This window comes from Corapipo altera, unplaced genomic scaffold (assembly GCF_003945725.1).
Source record: "Corapipo altera isolate COAL_440 unplaced genomic scaffold, ASM394572v1 180, whole genome shotgun sequence".
Taxonomy (NCBI): Eukaryota; Metazoa; Chordata; class Aves; order Passeriformes; family Pipridae; genus Corapipo; species Corapipo altera.
Genome location: NW_020884915.1, coordinates 2,636,322 through 2,657,340, shown reverse-complemented (window position 1 = coordinate 2,657,340; position 21,019 = coordinate 2,636,322). Strand labels below are relative to the sequence as shown.

The 21,019-nt window shown below is 41.1% G+C and overlaps 1 protein-coding gene across 2 annotated transcripts in view; it reads left to right on the top strand.

Annotated features, from left to right (window-relative positions):
• Positions 1-21,019, top strand: part of DOCK1 (dedicator of cytokinesis 1) — a 280,476-nt gene that overhangs the window by 65,416 nt on the left and 194,041 nt on the right. For both annotated transcript variants that reach the window (XM_027655183.1, XM_027655182.1), the window contains exons 24-27: positions 9,964-10,034; positions 11,499-11,605; positions 17,431-17,558; positions 19,060-19,155. In XM_027655183.1, the coding sequence (XP_027510984.1) occupies positions 9,964-10,034; positions 11,499-11,605; positions 17,431-17,558; positions 19,060-19,155 (402 nt within the window). The remainder of the gene's footprint in view (positions 1-9,963; positions 10,035-11,498; positions 11,606-17,430; positions 17,559-19,059; positions 19,156-21,019) is intronic.

The following is a 21,019-nucleotide window of genomic DNA, read 5'->3' as shown; positions in this document are numbered from 1 at the left end:
CCTAAACCACAATTAGGCAGTTGATAAAGTAGATGCTTGTGTTGTTGCCCAAAAGCTGGTTTTACCTCAAACATGTTTAATTCTTGGTGCTGGTTCTAATGAAGGGTTTGGGACTGTATAAGTAAGGTACTTCCAAGTAAGTTTATAGAATCCTAGAACCATTTAGGTTGGAGAAGACTTCTAGGATCATTGAGTCCAACCTTTCATTGCTGCAAATACTTTTCTTTTTAAAAGAGAACTTAGTTAAGGGGTAAATGACTAATTTACCTTAATGTTAAGATCGTAAAAGTTATTTTTAAAACATTACCTTTAAGATACTGATGACAACATAGATCCTCCTATGCACTTATTTATGTCTGAGGCTGTTCCAGAACTGCAGTTTAGTATCTTAAGCCCTAGTACATATTTTAAATGGAACATTTAAACAGTAGTGAGTCAAACTGCAAACCTCACCCCTCATCCCTCTTCTTGTGTCCCTTTAAAACAGCATCTACTTTCAGTAACATTGACTGGCTCATGGAATTGGGAATGTGCTCTCTGACCTCAAATGGATGTTGATATCAAAGAGCAGAATCATTGGATTGTAGGACTGCTAGATCTTTGTATCCAGAGGAGGCTGGATACAAAAGTTTAGTGAATCTTTTTCATCATGGAAAAATACAGAGAGTGTCATAAACGTGTGTTTGATGAGCTACACCTTGAACTTCTCCATGCGGTTCCAAGTAGAATTTATAAAAAGATTAAACTCTTGACCCAACCCTGCTGAATCACTTGAAAGATGAGCAGAAAGGGATTAAGAATTGGGGGAGAATTTGGGGATAGTTTGATTCCTCCTGCTCAGGTGTGCAGAGGTTGCAGAGAGAGACAGTGGGAAAGTGCTGTGCCAGTGCGAGAGGTTCCTCCTGAAGGGAACTGGGAGAAGTAGAGCAGGAAAACTCCTGAGTCAAAGACCCCAGTCCTTTGTAGCTGAGCACATGCAGGGCTGGGGCTTGTAATGCCACGCTGAGCACACAGCAAAGAGAGATAGTGGGGATAAAGCAGGTGAGTTGGAATGTTTTAGGCAGAGAGGCTGAGACTGTATCATCTGATAATAGGGATATTATATGTTTCCACAAAGCTGTATTTTCATTTCATTGACAAAGCATTAGTCCTGAATGGAAATTGGGAAGTTGGAGGCAGCAGCTCAGAGTGTGCTGTTGGGGGTTTTGCAAATAGGATGTTTTCAGATTATGAGAATGGAATGTAATATTTATTATTCCGAGACCTGTTTGCAGGGCCTGCTTCAGGAAGGGAGATGCACATGGGCTTTTTTCTTTTTTAACAATTTACACCTTGGGAGAAAAAAAATACCCTAAAAAATGGATTTGGTTGTGTTCACCTGAAATGCAGGAAGAAAAACTTCCTGGCAAAGGCTGGAGAGATCACACTGCAGTGTGTTGGTTCGTGTTCAGGACTCTGCAAACTTGGGTAGAGCACATCTCCTGAAGCACTGACAGACAAACCAATGTGGAGTTGAAGTGTACTTGAGGATGCCTTTCAGAAGCCTTGACAACCTTTCATTCAGTATTCATTGCTTTCATCTCCTTTGGCCTCTAATTACTTTGCTCTTAGAACACATAATTGTTGGTATTGGCTTTTTGCAGCTTGTGAAATTGCTTTTATTATGTTCAGGTATCCACTGAAGGACTTCAGTTTGTGCAGTAATGAGAAACGTGTGGTTCTGTTACCGAGAACAAAACTATTGAAAAGGTGGATAAATATGGGTTGTTTTTTTTGAGAGAGTGAGTCTGGTTTCTGTGAATCCTGCCTGACCAAGCTGCTGGAGTGCTGGGAGGGTGTCAGTAGCCATGTGAAGTGGACATGACATTAGAGACTTCACTCAGCATCTCTGTTATGACTCCAGTGGGTACCTCAGGACTGTGCTCAGATGGACCTCCCAGGACTGAGTGGGCTCCAGTGGGAGCTGGAGGGCAGACAAATATCAGGAAGAGGAAATAAATCCCTGTGTGATGCTCTGCTTGGAACTGGCAGTTGGAGTTTGGGCAGGACACCTCGGAGTCATCAGTAGCAGCTCTCCAGAGGCATGAGATCCATGTGCAGTGGCAGGGAAAGCAGCAGGGTGTGAGCCAGAGGGATGAGGAGGAGATGGCAGGGCTGTCATCTTGTTTGTCAGCTTTGATGCATCCTCTTACTGCATGTCAGGTGCTGTTCTGGCATCCATACCTCAGGAAGTAGTTAAAGGGGTACAGAGGACCAGGATAGGGAATGGTGCACCTTCCTGGCAGATGAAACACTAATTTCCTGTATTGTGGGATTTAGTGTACAGTTTAAAGTAAGCATAAGAATTTTTAATCTTTTCTGAAGCTTGTTGTTACAAAGGGTTATGGGGGCAGCAGATGGACAGAGCACACAGGTCCTGGGATGTTCTGAAAGGATGAGGGGAGGTGCAACCTGTAAAGGAGGGGAATGGACACAGTGACTGCAAATGGCATCTCCATGGCTGGTGCTGGAGACCAAGTGCTGGGCTGTGCAAACCATCAGTGTGGCACAGGGAATGTTTCTGAGGGCTGTGGAGATGATGCAAGAGCTGGAACCCTTCTACTCTGGAACCAGGCTGGGAGAGCTGGGAGTGTTCTCCTGGAGAAGAAAAGGATCCAGGGAGACCTGAGAGCTCCTTCCAGGGTCTAAAGGGGATCCAAGAGAGCTGGAGAGGGACTTGGGACAAGGGATGGAGGGACAAAACAAGGGGGAATGGCTTCCCACTGCCAGAGGACAGGGTTAGATGGGATATTAGGAAGGAATTCTTGGCGTGAGGATGGTGATGCCCTGGCCCAAGTTGCCCAGAGAAGCTGTGGCTGCCCCTGGATCCCTGGAAGTGTCCAAGGCCGGGTTGGATGGGGCTTGGAGCAACCTGGGCTAGTGGAAGATGTCCCTGCTCATGGCAGGGGGTGGAACTGGATGAGCTTTAAGGTCCCTTCCAACCAAAACTGTTCTGGAGTTGTGGGATACTCTGCTGAAGTTTTATGGAAAACTACTGAAGATAAGCAGATAATTCCCAGTGCCTGTGTTGTGCAGGAAGATCAGCAGATCCAGCTGTACCAGTTTTAGGCTTTTTTCCACCGATTCTTTTATATATATTGAGGAAGTTAAATATTATATACAAAAGAAGTCTGTTTGGGGAGATAAGAAGTTGCAAAGACCTACACAGAAAATTAAGGTGCTTCACATTAAAGGAGACAGATGCTTGATTCACACATTTCAGTGTTTCTGTTTCTCCTTACAAAAAGTGGTATCTGTCTCCATAGTTTATCAACAAGAAGCAGAGCTAGGATGGGAAAGTTTCCTTGAGATGTTCACAGCTTTTCTCTTTGGGTGATATACTGGATTTTTTTGCTGTTTGTAGGAGAGTAGCCTTCAAACTGACACTAAATGACTGACTGCAGTCGTGGGTTCTTAGCAAGAATTCCTTTTTATCTATTCAAATATTTATGTCCTTGTGGAAGCTGAGTTGTTTCTGACTGTAGCTCAGGTCTTGAGTCACTTAATGTTTTGCATTTAAATTGCCTCTTCTTTTTTTTTTAATTTGAATTTTTCAAGGCCTCAAAATAAAAGTTTTCCTAAAAAGAAAACTCTCTGAATTGTACAAGGATTTAAGGTTGTAAAGCACAAAATAGAGACTGGGAATTTGTACATCTTTTAGGATTATGGATGTTCAAAAATCCTTAGGGGAGAATTTATAGGGGTACATGTGTGTGTATATATATATATGTATATATATATAAACATTGTTAAAGGGTTATTTTAAATTTGAGTGGTACTATTTCGGCTATGTATTTTTATAATAAATAGGCAAAATTCCATGTATTTTTGGAATGTGATTTGAAAATCTCTTCTGGCACTTTGCTACCATTTATACCTCTTACTTCTTTTATGTCTATAGACTCAAAAATGTTGAAATTAGAATGTTGAGGTGCAAGAATGACTAAACCCCACTTTCCTCCCAGGCTATAAAGGCAGCAATAATCAGTCCTGTAGGTTTGAATTTGAGAAGGTGGAATGGTATAAATGACAGAGTGTTCAAAACAACACTGAGTTTGGGATTTGTAGTTAAATAATTATAATTATTTGGGTTTTTTTGGTGTGTCCCTCAGTGCTGGCTGCAGTGGGGACAGACATTTCAGGGCTGCCTTTTACACCTGTTTTTTTAAGACGTTCAGTTTTCCAAAGTGGAGAGGGAAATTCCCACAGTGATCCAAGCTGACAGATATTTTGATTGTCCTCTTAATAAAATTTTCCTTGCATGCTGAATGGCAGAGAGCTTGGGAAGGAGAGACTACACTTAGTTTTTCAAACACCAGTTTGATTTTAAGAGTTCCTTGCTGAAATGAGATGTGCAACATTTGGGTTGTGTGTAAGGAGCCTTCCTGGGTTTATTCCTGTTTTCTGCTAATTGGTGCATGATAATTATTCCTTACCTTTTTCCTGTTGGAGCATGAGCTCAGCTTAAGCCTGTTCAGGATGACTGGGAAGACACAGGCTGGGAGCTGCTTTAGTTCTTTCTCTGTGCTTGGAATGATTTGATGGAGTGGGTGTGTGTGTTTTGGGGGTATTAAATGATCCTGTGTGTGACCCTGCAGAGCTGGGCTGGAAGGTGATATCATTTCACTAAAGGGAATTCTCTTGTGTGTGTTTTTTTTTTTTTGCGTAACTTTTGTCACTTTTAACACATTTCTCAGTATCCACACTCTACTTTTCCCTATTCTAGTATTGAACATTTATTCCTAAAAAGTATTTAAATGAAGACAGAGAAATAACTCACAAGCTTCTGAGGTACCTGGGAAGAAAATAAGAGACTGCAGGGCTTTTACAGTGGGTTGGATACTTAATAATCATCATTAAAAATTAGTTGAAGAATAAAATACAATCATGGACTGAGTTTTCTGTGTCTTTTAGAACCTTTTTGGGGAAATACTTCTAGAAGAGATTTACTTGTGATCGTGCTTTGGGCTGTTTTGCACTGAATTCTGTGCCAGAGGTGCTGGTTGGGAATGAATAACTGGGATGAAAACTGTTTCATTTGTGGAATAACTGCTGGGGACTGGGGCAATTCAAAAATATATTTAGGTGTCCCTGGATATTGTTTCATCCTGCTGCTGACTGGCTTTATTTGGCTTTAATAGATTTGAGTTTAATAGAAGAGCATCATGTGTAGAGAGCAGGTGCTTTGTCTTGAATAACACAAAAGATGACAATTAACATTAAAATAATGTTCAAATGGAGTCTGGTAAAACAAATTTATTGCTTTGTCAAACAAAAGAGTTCTTAAGAATACACTACATTTGGCAGAGATGTTATGCTTAATTTTGAGATGAGGCATGTGCTGGTGGAAATGAATGACTTTGGAAAATGACAGTTTTAAATTAAGTATTTTGGCTCTTATGGTGTACAAAGAGAGTAACATAAACCCCAGACAAAACCTGGAGTGTATTTTTTTAGAATACATTTTGTTTCATCCTTTGCAAATGTTATTTGTTCAATCTAATGACAACCTTAAGTTACTATTGCTGTTTTTTTAAACAGCTACTGCCAAGAAGCTTTTGTGACTGTTTTTTGTCGTTCCTTTTATAAATATTTTTGATATTCCAATAAATAAATGAAGCTTACCCTTTTTTTCCATAGTTAATATCTGCAAGTGTCGAAGTGGAGGGTTTTGAGTTGGTTTTTTTTCCCCCTCAAAAAAAATTGCAAAAAATAATTCATTTCAGAATAAAGATAAATCAGATCAATTTTGAGTCATAGGAACTCCTCAAACTTTTAGATCTGAGCCATGTGCTGGTTTTCCTCTTGGTTGATCCCATTCTTTACCCATTTTTGTCTCATTACACCTGGCTGGAACTGAACTATCAGCAAGAACTGTGGGCAGTGCAGTGGACCCTTCACTGGTGTTCAGAGGGGCCACTGCTGGGAATAAAACTTCCATTGCACTTGATCTTATTTATTCTGGAATTCTTAACATGTCCAAAGGGTTTTTTTCTCCCAGCTAATGTTTAGAAACAGCCCATCACCGAGTTTGTTCCTTCAGCACAAATGTTGTTTCACTGCCAGCTCTGAAGGAGTCTGGGAAAACACAATTAGCCCTTAAGTCATTATAAACCCATCAATGAATTTATCTTAAAGGTTGCAAAGGGTGGCTGCTCCACTTTGAGAGGTGGTTGTGATGATTTAAGGAACAAGTCGCAATTATTCCGTGCAATGATTAAAACCTGGGAGTTATCATCCTCTGGATTGGCTGTGCAGGGAACTGTGGCCATCAATTATTGCTTAATTTATTCTGTTTAAGGCAAAGCTTTGACTTTTGTGGCCCTTATAATTTTCACTTGGTGAGTTTTATTTCTTGGCACACTTAATTGGCTTTTTTATAGTTTAGGAGGGGATCCTCGAGGCACTGCACTCATGGACTGAGCACTTCCATAGGCTGTGCTGGCAGCTGCTTTTAATGGTTCTTTGCATATGGATCTACTTTGACTGGATATAACTCCCTTTATACACAGATATGACATGCATAAAGGAGAAATTAATGGATAATTTGTGAGTGTATGGTCGGGAGAGGGAGAAATCAGGGATGAGACACCACATGGAAGAGCACTCTGGGTTTGCTGCAGGCTGCCATGTCCTTGCTGGTGTCGTGCAGAGCCACGTGAATCACATCCTGGGAAGAAAAATCAAATTCCAGCAACACCCCCACAGTCAATAGAACACTGAGTGTACAAAAAAATTTAACTCAAGGAAAACATATCCATTATTCATACAGTGCCCTGTCTCGTCCTGCTTTCTCTCCTTTTCATCCTTCCACTTTGCTGCTTTATTTGTGTGCTTTGTAGTAGTGAAAATTAATGATTTTGTAACTCGATAAGGGTCGTAATAATTTGTCACTTGTTTTCCACAAAAAGAGAAGCCCCTTCAGGCAGTAAAATTTTTATTGCAGCCCAGCTTGAAACTGTGTGTAATTATTGACTGTGTGTGTGAGACTGAGGTTTCCAGCTTTGTGTGTTCGTCTTGTGTGATCACAGGGAAATTACTGCAAAAACCTGTTTGATTAAAAATTAAGATTCTCTGTTATTGTGTTTTTTTTCTAATGCTGTTTGGAATATTCAAATTCAGGCATCGCTGTGTAACTATGAAGTGAAGATTTTGTCTTAGTTTGCCATGTGTTTCTTGCAGAAAAGAGGAAATTTGAACCTCAGTCCAGTGCTGATCAAGAGTGGAAAGCAATTAATTAAAGTGGGGAAAAAACCCAACCAAAGTACAACAAAACAGATGCTCATTTGCTTTCTCTTGATGTTGTTTGAAAAGGCAGGAACAGGGTTTTTTTATGTGCTGAATTTCATATTCCTCATTTCTGCATTCCAGTATCCTGGGAATAGCCAGCATTGCCACTGAGCTGCTCCTAATAAAAGAAATCTTCTTTCAGCTGCAGCTGTAACAGAGTAAAATCTTCATTGAGAGCTGCTCTTTCCATGATTTAATACCAACAAAAAGGTATTTTTAGGAGCCCTTTGGATTAGACGGATAAAGGTTTAATCACGGAGCTGCAGAGCCTCGTTGTCTGATCATCTTGTCGTATAATTGAGCCAGTTTAGGTGGGAAATAAGGAAATATACTTCCACAATTTTCTTTAAATGCTAATAATTAAACTTTGATTGGTTTGTCCAGAAAGTAGAACTGACGTTGCTTCTAATTGTTGTAACTACAGGATATTGCAAATAGTGTTTTACCCACCGTCCATCAAAGTGTTAATTTTTACGCCTCTGCCGGCGCGGTGTGAAATTTTAATTCATGATTATAAAATGCAAGCTCGAAATTTTAATTCAGGCTTATAAAATGCGAGCTCCCTTTTAGGATGTGTTACTAAACATTTATTGCTACATGCATTTGAATGATAAGCAAATAAAGCCCCGGCGCTGAGTGAGCTTTATAACTGGTCATTAGAGCCCTCATCCATCACAACACATGAGCCTGCACATAATGGCCCCATTTGCATAATTACAGTTCTGAGCCTGATTTGGGAGCGTGGAAGGAGTCCTTTAAGCATACGTGGGAATGTTTGATCAGCAAGCCTGACAGTTTCTATGGACTAGGAAGAGGAATGGGAGCGCTCGGAAATTTGAAGCCCAACCCATCGACAGGTTGGGTTTGCGCTTTGAGAAGTGGTCACAAGCCTTGCTGGCTCCTTGAAGTTCTCAAACAATTGACTTCTTACATTCAAGAACTGTAGAATTTGGTTTAAAATTACTGGAGTTGTGGCAGGAAAATGTTATTTCAAAATAGACAAGTGATTTTTTATGTATGAGGCGACACTCCTTGAGTCTGTTTCCTTATACCAGTAGTAACTACTGATCAGAGAATTTGTCTGTCCCCAGACTGAGGTGTAAAGTATAATCACTTGTCACAGAGAATCCCAGAGAATCCAAGAGTGGCTTGAGTTGGAAGGGCCCTTAAAGACCATCCAGTCCACCCCCTACCGTGGGCAGGGACACCTTCCACTAGCCCAGGTTGCTCCAAGCCCCATCCAACCTGGCCTTGGACACTTCCAGGGATCCAGGGGCAGCCACAGCTTCTCTGGGCAACCTGTGCCAGGGCATCACCACCCTCCCAGCCAAGAATTCCTTCCCAGTATCCCATCTAACCCTGTCCTCTGGCAGTGGGAAGCCATTGCCCCTTGTCCTATCACTTCAGGCCCCCCATGTTGCCAGTCCCTCTCCAGCTCTCCTGGATCCCCTTTAGGCCCTGGAAGGGGCTCTCAGGTCTCCCTGGATCCTTCTCTTCTCCAGGTGAACCCCCCCCAGCTCTCCCAGCCTGGCTCCAGAGCAGAGGGGCTCCAGCCCTTGGATCATCTCTGTGGCCTCCTCTGGCCCCTGTGTAAGGAATGAATCATTCCCCCTTTTGAGGCAAAAATACATCTTTAATCAAACTGTTTGATTTTTATCAACCAAATACAAAGGTTATTGTATAAGTCTGGCTGTTGTGGTTTATATTTGAATTACTGTGGGCTTTTTCTTAGTCTGGTGCTCAGTGCACACAAGAACTTGAGGAAAGTCACTAAAAATATAAAGAAACAACCCCCCCCCCCAACTTCATCTCTTTAAAATGATTGTGCAGACTAAGTGATTTTTATCTGGAATATTACTGAAGGTTTATTCGCTATTCTTTAACCCAAAGTGCATTCTGACATACTTGCATGAAATTGCTGGGCAGGAATTTTTAACTGCTGGATTTTTGCTCTTGGTGCTTGTAAGACAATGTTTGCTCTAGGAATAAATAAATACTGACTAATTGTTCCTAAAACATGGAAAGGCAAAATGAGTTAAAATTACTATGAAGAGTTAAAATATTAAGCATCTCTTTGCATCTTCTGAATTCTTTGTGAAATTCTGTGGTGTGAAATGGAGGGGCAGCTGCAAGTTCAAGGGGAAAATTAGGAAGAGCTGCAGTTCCATGAGTGGCTACCAAAAATTTTCTGCAGGGAAAGATGATAATTATGCCTTTTTGCTTAATTTTTAAGTAGTGGAGTGAAAATTAAACCCAAACAACTGCAGCCTGGCTGGTGAGGAGGGTGGGAAGGTGCCAGACAGGAGATGGGAATAAAGGGATTAGAGAACCAAAAGGTATCTGTAACATGTTGGAAGGAGCTTTTAAGTCCCTAATTTTGGTGTAACTTGTCAGTTTTCCCAGTTTACAAACCTTTCATGGCTCTTCTTTTAAATCTGTTAAACTTAAGAGTTTAATTTTCATTGATTTTTCGGTTTAACTGATTTACCCCCAAAAATATGCTTGAGGCCAAACCACAAGGGTTCAGTGAAACCAAAGCAACCTACTCATACATGGATTCTCTTCTTGCAGTTTCCATCCCCTTAAAAGACATTAATTTCAGTCTTTTTTTTATTTCTTTTTGGGTTTTTTTAGGGGGCAGCACTTAAATACTTACCAGCTATTGTCAATGATGTGAAATTAGTGTTTGATCCAAAGGAGCTCAGGTGAGTGGAGTTCATTAAATCTGAATTTCATACAGATCTTTATTTTTCTAATACATATTTAAATCTCTCTCTATAATACAGTCATCTGAGAAATTTTATTACTTTGGGTTTATACCCTATTTTTTTTCCTTACAAATAATTATAGGGCTACAAAAAGAATCTTTTTTTAAAGTATGACATCAAGGTTTGACAAATGTCTGAGAAACTTTGCAGTACAATATGACACAGCAAGAATTATCAATCAGGCAACTGCCATCAAAACTCTTAAGCTGCCACTATGAAACTTCACTTTTTCAAGTATAAATTTAATGTAAATAATAAATAATAAATAATTCAGTTAATCCTGTTGCTGGGTCAGTGTTTCAGTAGCTCATAAACACAGAAATGTTGTTAGTAAATAAAAAGAATAATAAGATGTTTAATTAAAAAAAAATGGAGAAACCAAATAAAAGCTCTTATTTCAGGAGAACTTTTAACTTTAAGAGATAAAAATAGTTTATCTTTCATGTGCTACTACAAGGCATTTGAATTGAATAAAACCCTTTTTTAGCTTAATTTGATTGCACAAACCCTTCTCCATATTGTCTGGTTTTATTTCTGTGGTTTGATATGTCAAAATGAGGAAAAGAAAGGTAAAATAGAAATGAAATAGATAAATATAATCTCAGTCTAACATTTCAGTGGCCTGAAGAACCTGGCATTTAGATTCTTTTTGCCTTTCAACTGTGTTACATGTCCATTTATACCTCCTCTGGGCCTGGGAAGTACATTTTTATGGAATTTCTGGACTAACTTTGGTTTGTGATAGCAAAAGTACGGGGAAAATAGACCAAATGAAAATACCAGGACTTTGCCTGTTTTACCCCAAACTACAGTTCTTCTGTGCTATTACAAATCCAAATTACAGTTAAATACTGAGAGGATTTAAATTGAGATTGAATTAGAAGTGAAGGCTTAACGGGAAAACCAAAAACCCCAAGATTTTAGGAAGGGATGCAAAATTACTGAAAAGTCTTCTCAGTGTTACGTGGGAGCTCAGCTGATGAGTGTGATGGTACCTTATCCTAAAATGTGTGTGCTGCTGGGCTTTATTTACTTATTTATTTTTGTTGTTGGTAGCTTGTAAGATGAATTGTCACTTTTTAATTTTTGGAGTGTATAATCATGGATGTGAGGATTGAGGGCAAGCAGAGACAATCAAAGTTGGAAATCTGAAACGTGGGAGAAAGGTGTAAAACTGAGATAGAAGGGAGGGGGCAGAAGAAAAGGCATCAAAACCCAAACAAATGTGTTGAAGGCAATTCATGTTTCTCTGACTTTCCTGTCAAACTCTTCTACATCTCAAAAACACTGAGTTTGCTTGTTCAAAAATATGAAGTTGTGTATCTTGTCCTTTGCTACTGGATTTTTTTATGTATTTTTGGAGAGAGTTTAATGTGTTTTTCCTTTTCCCTGTGTGTGCAGCAAGCTCTTCACTGAGTTCATCCTCAATGTCCCCATGAGCCGACTGACCATCCAGAAGCTCTACTGCCTGATTGAGATTGTCCACAGCGACCTCTTCACACAGCACGGTGAGTGGGGCCCGTATCACCACCAATTCGTGGCTTTATTCAGTGTCCCCAGACCTCTGCTCGTGCTGCTTTGTCCTTCCCGCCATCACAGGGGGTTCTGGAACACGTTAAGGGTGTTCCCTTAGAAGGCAGGAGTTAAAATCATGGAATCCCAGAATGGTTTGGGTTGGAAGGACCTTAAAGCCCATCCAGTTCCACCCCATGCCATGGGCAGGGACACCTTCCACTGGAGCAGGTTGCTCCAAGCCCCATCCAGCCTGAACGTGAGGAAATGCCAATTGACACTGTAGGTTACAGATCATAAAAGAACTGAAAGCAAGAACTTGGAATTTGTTATTTTAAAAGGGCTCTAAATAACCATGTCCTTGGCCTCTGTTGTAGCTTTAACTGCTGTGGGTTTCATCAAAACTATTAATTCAGCTTTTGTGCTCAGTAAAGTTCTGTGGGGGAAATGGAGGTTTTTGATGTGCTTTATGTCTGAAGCATCATGTTGTCCCTTGAAGCTGTTCCCTGGCTGAAGTAAAACAACACATAAACCTTTCAGAGTGTGCTGTTCATCCGTGTTTTATTATTTTCTCCATCCATGCTTTGTTATTTTCTGCTTTTCGATTAGTGGGCTGGTGAAAGATAAGTTCAAGCACTTGTCCTGCAGATTTCCTCATTTAGGGTGAAACCTTTTATTCTTCTTTCTACCTGAGTGCAGATACCTCACCAAGTGTTTTTGTGCTGTCAAGGAGAGTTAATGAGGGAGCAAATGGGCGATGGTTCAGTGAGAAAGAAGATTTGAAGGGATGCTTTGATGAGGAAAGCTGGGACCACATGATGCAAAATGCTGATAAACTTTTCTGATTCCAGTGTAAAGAAATATTCTTGGTGGTTTAGCTTGGTACTGGGCTTATACCAGGTCAGGTGGTGATGAGGTAAGAATGAAGCTGAAAACCAGAGTCTGCCAATTGTGTCACCACGTACTTGTTGCTTGAGAGTATAGAAATTTGGCAGAAACAGCAGGTCCAAACTTGATCTTCACTTTTGAGATCTTTTGAAATTATTCAACCCATAAATGGGGTTGGATTTGCAGGAATAAAGTAGAGGAATGCAGATGGGTTTGCTGCTCTCAGAGCCTGGGTAAAATGGCACTGATGTTTCCAAGACTGCATCAATGTTTGCTCTTGTAGATCTGCACATCAGTGTTATTCCTTTGATTCATTAATTCTCAGCTCTCTGTGTAGTAATTTTCCCTTCTCCTGACTGTTCTTAGGTTGCAGTGATTTTTGGGGCAGAAATCAGTAAAAAAAGGTATCATTCTTTACTGTCTTGGGTAGGAGAAAATTGAGATAACTAAGATAAAACAAGAAGTTATGACTATAAAACACACTCCTAAGAAAGGCACATCATGCATTTACCATACTAATCTCTGACTTCCCTTATTCAACCAGTTTAATTTTGAGCTGGAAGGAGAAGTTGTGTGTGGCTGCTTTGTGTTTTTAACCTGACTCACACCCAGCTGTTGAGGGTGCAGTGAATGGTGTAGTCCAACATTATTGAGCTCCTGAGAAATTTAAATGAATCTGTTTTAAGGGGAAGGTGATTAATCTGAACTCAGGCCAGGTTTGCTGACAGAGCAGAGATATTTAATGGCTATTAGATCTTACCAGGAGGTTCCTGACAGGGGTTTTCCTGTCACTGCCTGTTAAAAACTTCTTAAATCTGATGTACTTCAGTTGGGTTGTGATGGGGATTCCAGGCACATCTATTAACCCAAACCATTTTGGGATTCCATGATTCTCGTGGATGTATGGGGGTTTTTTTTCTGTGTCAATAAACAGATTATTTTCTTAAAAGCTTCTCTCGCCACTGGTATCATGGAATCAGACTGGTTTGTGTTGGAAGGGACCTTAAAGCCCATCTCATTCCACCCCCTGCCATGGGCAGGGACACCTTCCACTAGCCCAGGTTGCTCCAAGCCCCATCCAACCTGGCCTTGGACACTTGCAGGGATGGGGCAGCCACAGCTTCTCTGGGTAACCTGTGCCAGGGCCTCACCACCCTCACAGGGAAGAATTTCTTCCCAATATCCCATCTAACCCTGCCCTCTGGCACTGGGAAGTCATTGCCCCTTATCCTGTCAGTTGAGGCCCATGTCCCAAGTCCCTCTCCAGCTCTCCTGGAGCCCCTTTAGGCACTGGAAGGGGCTCTCAGGTCTCCCTGGAACCTTCTCTTCTCCGGGTGAACACCCCCAGCTCTCCCAGCCTTTCCTCATAGCAGAGTGGCTCCAGCCCTCAGATCTTCTCATGGTAATTCATCATCATGGTCCTTCTCTCCAGAGCTCGTGTCTGAAGAGCCACTTGTGCTGGGCACCTTTCATAAACACTAAAATTCATTTGAAAATAAATTAACCCCCTTAGCCACAGCCCTTTTTAAATTTAGCTTCTTCTTTCCCTTGCTCTGTGGGTTGAGTTCATGACTAAAATGCAGTTTACTCCCTCTCCTCCTTCCCATTGATTCAGGAATTTCAAACTGATAGGGAATACTTCCATATAAGTAGTCAACTAATCCTGTATCCTGTTGTGGAAATGAGATTTTCTTTTCTAAAAGCAATATGCTCTACAGGATTGTGGAATTGATGGAGGGCTGGCAAATGTACAGAAAATTTCACCAGTAGATTTCTGATGGAGAAAAATGCTCTAATTCTCTATTTTTAGAGGTCAGGGGAGACTTATTTGTGTCTCCAGAGGAATTAAAATCCAAAAATATATGAATTTGTGAAGCTTGGAGGATTTGAGGGTGAAGAGGGGTGGGTGTGTGGAACAGTTTGCTAAAGGATGAGGCTGGAAGGATGTTGAGTGATGGATGATTCAGTGTGAAATCTGAGGAGTTTGGGACCTTGGATGAGAATGGACTGTGGTGCTGAGGTTTGTGTATCTTTAAAAAAAAAAAGGTGTAAAATACAATTTAAAAATTTATGTATCTCTATATATAAACATAAATATGAATATGTAGTAGTTATATAAAACAATTACATGTTTCCATATAGAAGTAAATGCATGTATAACTAGGTGATATTTATCCCTACCACAATTAATAGCATATAAAATAACAATATAAGAGTGTGGAACAGTTTTATAATAACCTAATGCATATTTTCAGTTCTACACATGTAAGTGCTCATGGTTGGGAGTTAAATAAAGTGTCTTATCCTTGCAAACATCAAGATTTTGGATTATGTAAATAGTGATTTGTCTGATTTGTTTTGTCCTATAGAGTTGTTTGGATTCTCTGCTGCTTTGTTTTCCAAATGACTTCCAGCTGATTACCAAGTGAGCTGTGGAGCTGCTGTTGTCTGAAAAAGAAAATCTAGGGATTTCTCCATGAGGAAATTTAGTCTATTAAATATTGGTAGGCAGCAGATAGCATTTATAAGAGTTCTTATTGTTTAATTATGACCAAAATTACATCTCTGTTTCCATGCTGTGTAGTGGAAATGAAGTTACTGAGCACTGGTTTAATTTCTTTGGCCACTAAATGAACCATAAAATAAAGAAATGCATTTGTCAGTGTCCTCCAAAAGAGATACCTTTCAGTTGACACAAATTTATTGCGTGTATTTACCTTCAGCACAGTTCCTGTGTCACTGCTTCAGTGAAGTCTTTGCTTGGGTGCTCCTATGTTGATAATTCCTCCTGAGCATCCTTTTTATGAAGATTAATATTTGATTCCCACTGCCCATTTCCCTGACATTAATCACCACGGGTTGGACTTGTGCAATGGAACAGATATGGAATTATTGTTGTCTGTAATCGTTGTGCATCACACTCGGGAGCTGCCTCCAGAGCTGCCTTGGGAACAAGAGAAGGATGTTCTGGATTATACATTTATCAAGGTTGCCCATTAATCAGGGCTGGAAGGGGGTTGTGACAGGCAGGCTGATGCCTGCCTTTCTTCCTCTGGACTGCCAAGTAATCAACATACAGTTGATCAACTCAATGTTGTATAGAACAGTTTGTAGCAAAGATGCACTGAAAATCTCGTGTCCCCCTAGAGGCTATTTCCATAGCACTGGATTGGTTCAAAAATCAGAGCATCATGGAATTGTTTGGGTTGGAAGGAAACTTAAAGACCCTCCAGTTCCACCCCCTTCCACTAGCCCAGGTTGTTCCAAGCCCTGTCCAACCTGGCCTTGGACACTTCCAGGGATGGGGCAACCACAACTTCTGTGGGCAACCTTATTTCTTACCTGCCCAGATGCTGAGTATCATGAAATTACCTTTTGATTTTAGACCTGACTTTCCCATTGGCAATATTTATTCCTTTTTCCCTACTTCATAGTAAGCTCTATATCAGTGTTTTCTCCTTACAATAAAAGTTCCACTGGTAATTTGAGTGCCATGTTATCTTCAGAAAGGTTTCACAGATTTGGTGCTTGCAGGGTCCTCTGGCTGTTGGTTTTGTTGGTTTGTGGCTTTGTTTGTTTGTTCTTAAAAAGGATTTCATAGAATCATAGAATTGGTTAGGTTGGAAAAGACCTTTAGGATCATCAAGTCCAACTGTCAACCAGCCCCACCACCGTGTTCACCGCTACCCCATGTCCCCAGCTGCCACATCCACATGGCTTTTAAATCCCTCCAGAGATGGGCACTCCACCACTGCCCTAGGCAGCTCTGCCAGGACTGGACAACCCTTTCCAGAAAGGAATTTTCCCTAATATCCAACCTGACCCTCCCCTGGCCCAGCTTGAGGCTGTTTCTTCTCATCCTGACTCTTGTTCCCTGGGAGCAGAGCCCGACACCCCCTGGCTGCCCCCTCCTGTCAGGGAGTTGCAGAGAGTGAGAAGGTCCCCCCTGAGCCTCCTTTTCTTCAGGCTGAGCCCCCCCAGCTCCCTCAGCTGCTCCTCCTCAGACTTGGATCTTTCTCTCAAGTGCCCAGCACACCTTGACACTTGGTTTTATTCCCCTGTTTTATAACCAGCAGGTGCTCCCAGGTGGATGCTGAGGAAGGCAGAGGTGGGAACTGAGGAGCCTTGTCAAGTCCACCGCAGGGAACTGATTGTTTGTGTGGGTTGTGTAACTCCAGACAAAGCACTGTGACAAATCAATTAGTGTTCCCTTTCTCAGAAATTCAATCTGAATCCCTCCCCCATTGATCAGGGCTGACTCCAGGCAGTCCAGCTCAGAGGTGACACAGCTGCAGCTCTGCCTTCTTCATGCTGCAGATATTAAATTGATCTTTGCCCTCTCTGCTAGTGGGGCTTAGCAGGGACGTGAAACACTCTCAAACCTCTAATTAGGGTCCTTTTAGGTTACTAAAGATTGATTCACCTCTCGGGTTTGCAAAGGCATGTTCTGTGCAACAGGACACTGAAGTTCTTCCTTTCCCCTTCCCCTCCCCTGCTCTGTGGAGTTTTGCTTAATTTGCTCTTTTCTTTCCATGTCAGTCCAAGACTGAGGGAACAGCTTAGACTGAGGTTTTACAAATACAGAGGTACAAGGCTGAGATCACTGAACCAGGCCATTCCTTGGGTTCACATTTATATGGGTAATTAGTACTTAATTTAGACCTGGTGATTCCTGGTATGTAAGAACAATCTGAGTACGTGAGGAAGGAAGGGGATATTTTGTGGATAGGAGTGAGTGGTCAAAGGCTGGAGGAGTTCAGAGGCAGAAGTTTCTAAGGTGAAGTGAGGTTTTGGTTGAAAAGCAGGTGGCTGGAAATCTGGAATTTACCTTCTTTTTCCTGATTTTTGTGTCTTACATAAGCACTGAAGCACGTTCAGGCAGCTCTCTGGAGTTACAGAAAGCTGTGTATGTAACCTCTTGTTTTGTGTGCAGACTGCAGGGAAATCTTGCTGCCAACCATGACAGACCAGCTCAAGTATCACTTGGAAAGACAAGAAGATTTGGAGGCTTGTTGCCAGTTGCTGAGTAACATCCTGGAAGTGCTGTACAAAAAAGACGTGGTGAGTATTGCACAGTTCTGTGATGATCAGCACTTCAGTGATCTCAGTAAGATGAATTGAGCAGGTAGCTCCTGATGGCTTGGATTTTATTTTTATTTTTTAAATATACCCCCTCAAGCAGTCTCTTCTAGCTCTTTTCTGTATCCAGGGATGAGGATGGGCAGTGTGACATCTCACACGACACATCCAATACAGCACTGACTGTTTCTGAGGCACATCCAGTACAGCTTTTCTGGTTAGACAGTGAGTAAATAGGTATTTTTAGGAGCTCAACCTTCCCCTTATGTGGTGTGTGGCCTCTGCCAGGTGGAAAACGTTTTGTTTTGGTGTTTTGTTTTTGTATTCCCCCATGAGCATTTTGGGAAATGTGCTTTGAGATGTATTGTTCCTGACAAGGTACACAGACATGCAGCATGTGTAAAAGTCCCTTTTTTTGCATAGTAGTCCCTTTTTTTGCCTTCTCTTGACTTCAGCTAACATACAAATATCAGTGCTTTGCTGGAGAGCTGCGGTGATTTGATGCTCTCTTAAAATTTGGGCTGCTGCTGCTGCCTGAGCCTTCATTCCTGTGTGGAATCATACACTAATTCAGTTGGAAAGGACCTCGGGGGTCAGCCACTCACATCGTATCTGGCGTCTTATTTGGCTGTGGTTTTTGGGATTGCTCTGATTTTGTTGCTTTTTTAAAAGCAGCTCTGTGTGACTGCTTCAGAGAGGGAGTTGTTTTACAAAGGAATTTGGTTTTGGCAGCTTGGCTGCTCCTGTCACTCTTTGTTGGCTGCATTTTTCTCCATGGTGGGACCTCACCTGCAGCTCCACCATCTCCCAGGCTGTTCCTGGCTCCAGGACCAGTACCTGTGTGTATTTGTACTGGTGAGGGATCAGTCTTCAAATACATTTTTCATATATAAAGTAAAAGATGGGAGCAAAGCTCATCTGTTTCTTTCTCCTTGTTGTGTTTTTGACTTTGGGTTTTGCCCATCATTCTGCACAGGGTTTCTGGGCTTGTCCTTAAAACCTGGTTGCAGTAAATATTTCATTTTACAACTCTTTCAAAAATAGTGGTGGATTGCTCCTAATACAGAAATACTAATTTGAAACAACTGACTGAAATGGGCAGTTCCTTAATGAAAGTTTTGCTTTGCTTTTCTCTTCTAATTGAGCTGTTGCAGAACAGCCCCCTTCTGATCTGGTAATGCCTGTGGGGTTTTGATGGTGGAAAAAGGACTTGGGGAAAAGAAAATTAATAGGTAACTTAATGTCATAGGCTTTGCTGTATTTCCAGGGACTTGCTTTTCATTGAAACTGTACCAGTACATGTTAATTTATCAGTAACATGTGTTAATAAAATAGACTTCGTTGAAGTGGGAGACTTAATTTTCTGCTTTTGATCAACAGCAAGTGATGTTTTGATTAATTTTCACAGGACAGGTGGATTTAAAGTTCAGTTGTCTTGGTGTCTGTTGTATGTAGTTACCACTAATTTATTCTCTTTCCTTAGGGGCCAACACAGAGACACGTCCAGATAATCATGGAGAACCTACTGAGGACGGTGAACAGAACAGTTATTTCCATGGGACGCGATTCCGAGCTCATTGTAAGTGTCTCCTGATGGAAACTGAAATACCTCTGTCACATCTTTGGGAACCTGCCTGTAATAGGATTTAAATCCCAGCTGACCCAAAGCAATCAAAACCTCCTGTAACTGTCTGTGCGCTCGGGAAGCTGGAAAACACTGGCTGCTCATTTTCTCCCCCCTGCTGACACAGGGGGAGAAAAAAATACTTGAAAAGTATCTGTGGGCAGGTGATGAGCCAGATCTGAGATATCTGTGTTCACCAAGATGATGGATTGTTGGTAATTAGTCAGCTGAGAAGGGTGGAAATGAGAGACTTGGCTGTTTGTTACTGCATTACAAGCATTTACTTGCCTTTTTTGACTGAGATAACCAAGCTGACAGTATTCAAACTATTGAAGAATAGAGCCCTGAATTATGATGTTCTGAATACCTACAGGAAGGACTGATACCAGTCACACTGTTGTCATAATTAGGAAGCATAACCTGACTTCCCTTGAAACAGATTTGGGTTGAAATGATAGGTTGACTTTTCTGTTTTTAGTTTTACCTGGAACTTATAGTAGAGAATTAACCTTTCAGGAAGAGTAAGAGGAAGGAATTCTAAAAGTAGAGGATCTTGGAGGCAAAGTACAAGTAATGATAACTTTTTGAAAAGAAGTAAAATACAGGACATAACAATTTGTTTATTCTATAAATTTAATTGTATTGGTGTCCTAAAACTGCATGTTTTCTCCTTGGAAACATCCTCAGTGATACCATCTTTATCCAAAACCTGATGTTGCATAATCCAGTTTATGAGCAGTGGAGGAATGTCGAGAATTTAAGTGCTCAAGTGAAAATGTCTGATGACAGGAGGTGCCTTTTTTAGAGTGTTGAACTGGAAGATTCTCCAACAGTTTCCTTTGGCCTCGGACATTTGTTTTTTGGAATCTTTAAATGTAAATTCCTACATAAAATAAGCTGTTTTTTTCATATACCTCCAAAAGAGAATTACCTTGAAATCATATAGACCAACTGCAAGGAGAAGAACTAGGTATTAAATAAAACAGGGTATAATTGATAGTTTGATATCTGATTTGACCATAATTTTGGTAGCAAGACAATTTCTAATCCTCATTGTTTTAGACTTTTTTTTTTTCCTCTGGAAACCTCAGTGGTGGTTTTTACTTGATCTGTTTGCTGAGCAGAAGGTTCTGTGTTATTTTGTATTTATTATATGTGTATTTATTATTATTATTGGTGGAGGGAGGAGCAGGATGCAGGCTGTGGGTGCTGAGCTGTCTCCTGCAAGGTTGCTGCTCTAAGCTGCCTGTTTGAGGTTAATTTTGCTCCTGCCTCGAGCTGCTCCTGCTCCTGGCACAGTGAGAAGTCACCTTGAACAAAATCACGTCTTTCTTGCTGAAGGACGTGTTGCCTGAAGAAAAAGTAAATTGAGCCAAGATCCTTGAGCCTCTGGAAGGATGATTTTAAACCATCCCTTTCCTTACCTTTTTTGAAGAATGTTGGGTTCCAGCATTCTTCAGTGTGAGGCAAAACTTGTCCTCCTTCAATAAATCAGGGCTAACCAGCAACGATGGTGGGTCCAAAGGGAATCCTCCTTGTGGTCAGCAGCCTGGAATGTGCTTCATTTACAAAGCCAAGAAAACCAAGGTAGTTCCTGAACAATTTAATTTTAAAAAGGAAATTTCCTGGTCTAGTGGAAGGTGTCCCATGACGTTGGAACGAGCTGGTCTTCGGAGGTCTCCTCCAACCCAGAACACTCGTGATTCTGTGATCCTGTGATGTCCAGGTGGGGTTTTTGAATTGCTCTGTGTAATTTTTGGAAGATACTTTTAGTTGACAGATCTGTGCAATGGTGATAGTGAATAGAGTCTTGATTCCT